At 40.0% G+C, this 1221-nt stretch overlaps 1 protein-coding gene across 1 annotated transcript in view; it reads right to left on the reverse strand.

Moving 5' to 3' along the window:
* Positions 1–955: 955 nt before the first annotated feature.
* The window catches only part of LOC102873079 (40S ribosomal protein S26-like), a 4089-nt gene continuing 3823 nt past the window's right edge, over positions 956–1221 (reverse strand). The window contains exon 2 of the mRNA XM_006886112.1: positions 956–993. Within this exon, the coding sequence (XP_006886174.1) occupies positions 956–993 (38 nt within the window). The remainder of the gene's footprint in view (positions 994–1221) is intronic.

Raw genomic sequence — 1221 nt, forward strand, 5'->3', positions numbered from 1 at the left:
AGTCTACATTATGGATTGAAGCTCAGTATCAAGAAGACAAAAATTTTCACCCCTGGACTAACTGCAGCACCGTGATAAATGGAGAAGAGATTGAGTTTAACAATTACAGCTTACAATACTCTTGGCACCAGCAGTCAGGAAATCAACAGATGGACTGTGCTTGGAAAATCTACTGTCAAGAACTTCTCCAGAGTACTGAGAAGCAACTATGTAAATCTAGAGGCTAAGGTGTGCCTAATCCAGCCCATAGTTTTCACAATTACTTGATATGCATCAAAGAGCTGTACAGTGACTAAGGATGACAAAAGAAGAATTGATGCCTTTGAGTTGTGGTGCTGCAGAAGAGTTTTGAACATAACATGGACTGTCAAGAAAATAAATAAGTCTGTCTTGAAGAGATTGAAACCAAATTTCTCCTTGGAAGCTAAAATTTTGAAATTCCATCTCATATAGTTTGGGAAAGTGTCCAGAAGGGACTGGTCCTTGGAGAAAAACATCATACTTGGAAGGCAGAGAGACAGCACAGGAGAGAAAGATCCCGGATGAAATGCATTAATACAGGAACTGGGACAATGGGGGTAGTCATGTGAAGGTCAGTGAGACTGGTTCAGGACAGGGAAGGCTTCAGAGCTGTTGTATGTACGGTCGCCATGAGTTGCAGGTGAGTTGATGACACATAACAACAACATGACAATGCTTCCAGCCCACAGCTGATTGTTAGCTAAATCCAGATGATCAATCAGCTCATACACGACTGGGAACAAAATAAAAACCAATCAAGCAGTTTACACCAGGCTTTCAACTAATACAGGAGAACCTACCTTCCAAAATCCAACTGCTTCACACATAAGCCTCCAAACTGGAGCTTTAGTCAAGAACTTTTAAATACAAAGTCCTGCATCTCAGGTCCTGGTTGATTTAAACAAGAGGCTTTCAGCTCACAGCTGATTGTTAGCTAAATCCAGAAAATGAGGGCAATTAGCTCACACTCAACTGTGAACAAAATAAAAAATAACCAGTTTTACACCCAACTTTCAACTAAAGCAAGAGAACTTACCCTCCAAAATCCAGCTGCTTCACACATGAGCCTCCAAAAGTTGGTAGGAATCCTTAATTTCCTCCTCTTTAGCTACAGTTATTACTGTATGTACTTGAATAATACTCATATTAACTAAGGTCTTCTTTGTATATGGAGAGTATGTATGTATATGACTGATGACG

This window comes from Elephantulus edwardii, unplaced genomic scaffold, assembly GCF_000299155.1.
Source record: "Elephantulus edwardii isolate Elephantulus edwardi_28Jun2011 unplaced genomic scaffold, EleEdw1.0 scaffold00047, whole genome shotgun sequence".
Lineage (NCBI taxonomy): Eukaryota > Metazoa > Chordata > Mammalia > Macroscelidea > Macroscelididae > Elephantulus > Elephantulus edwardii.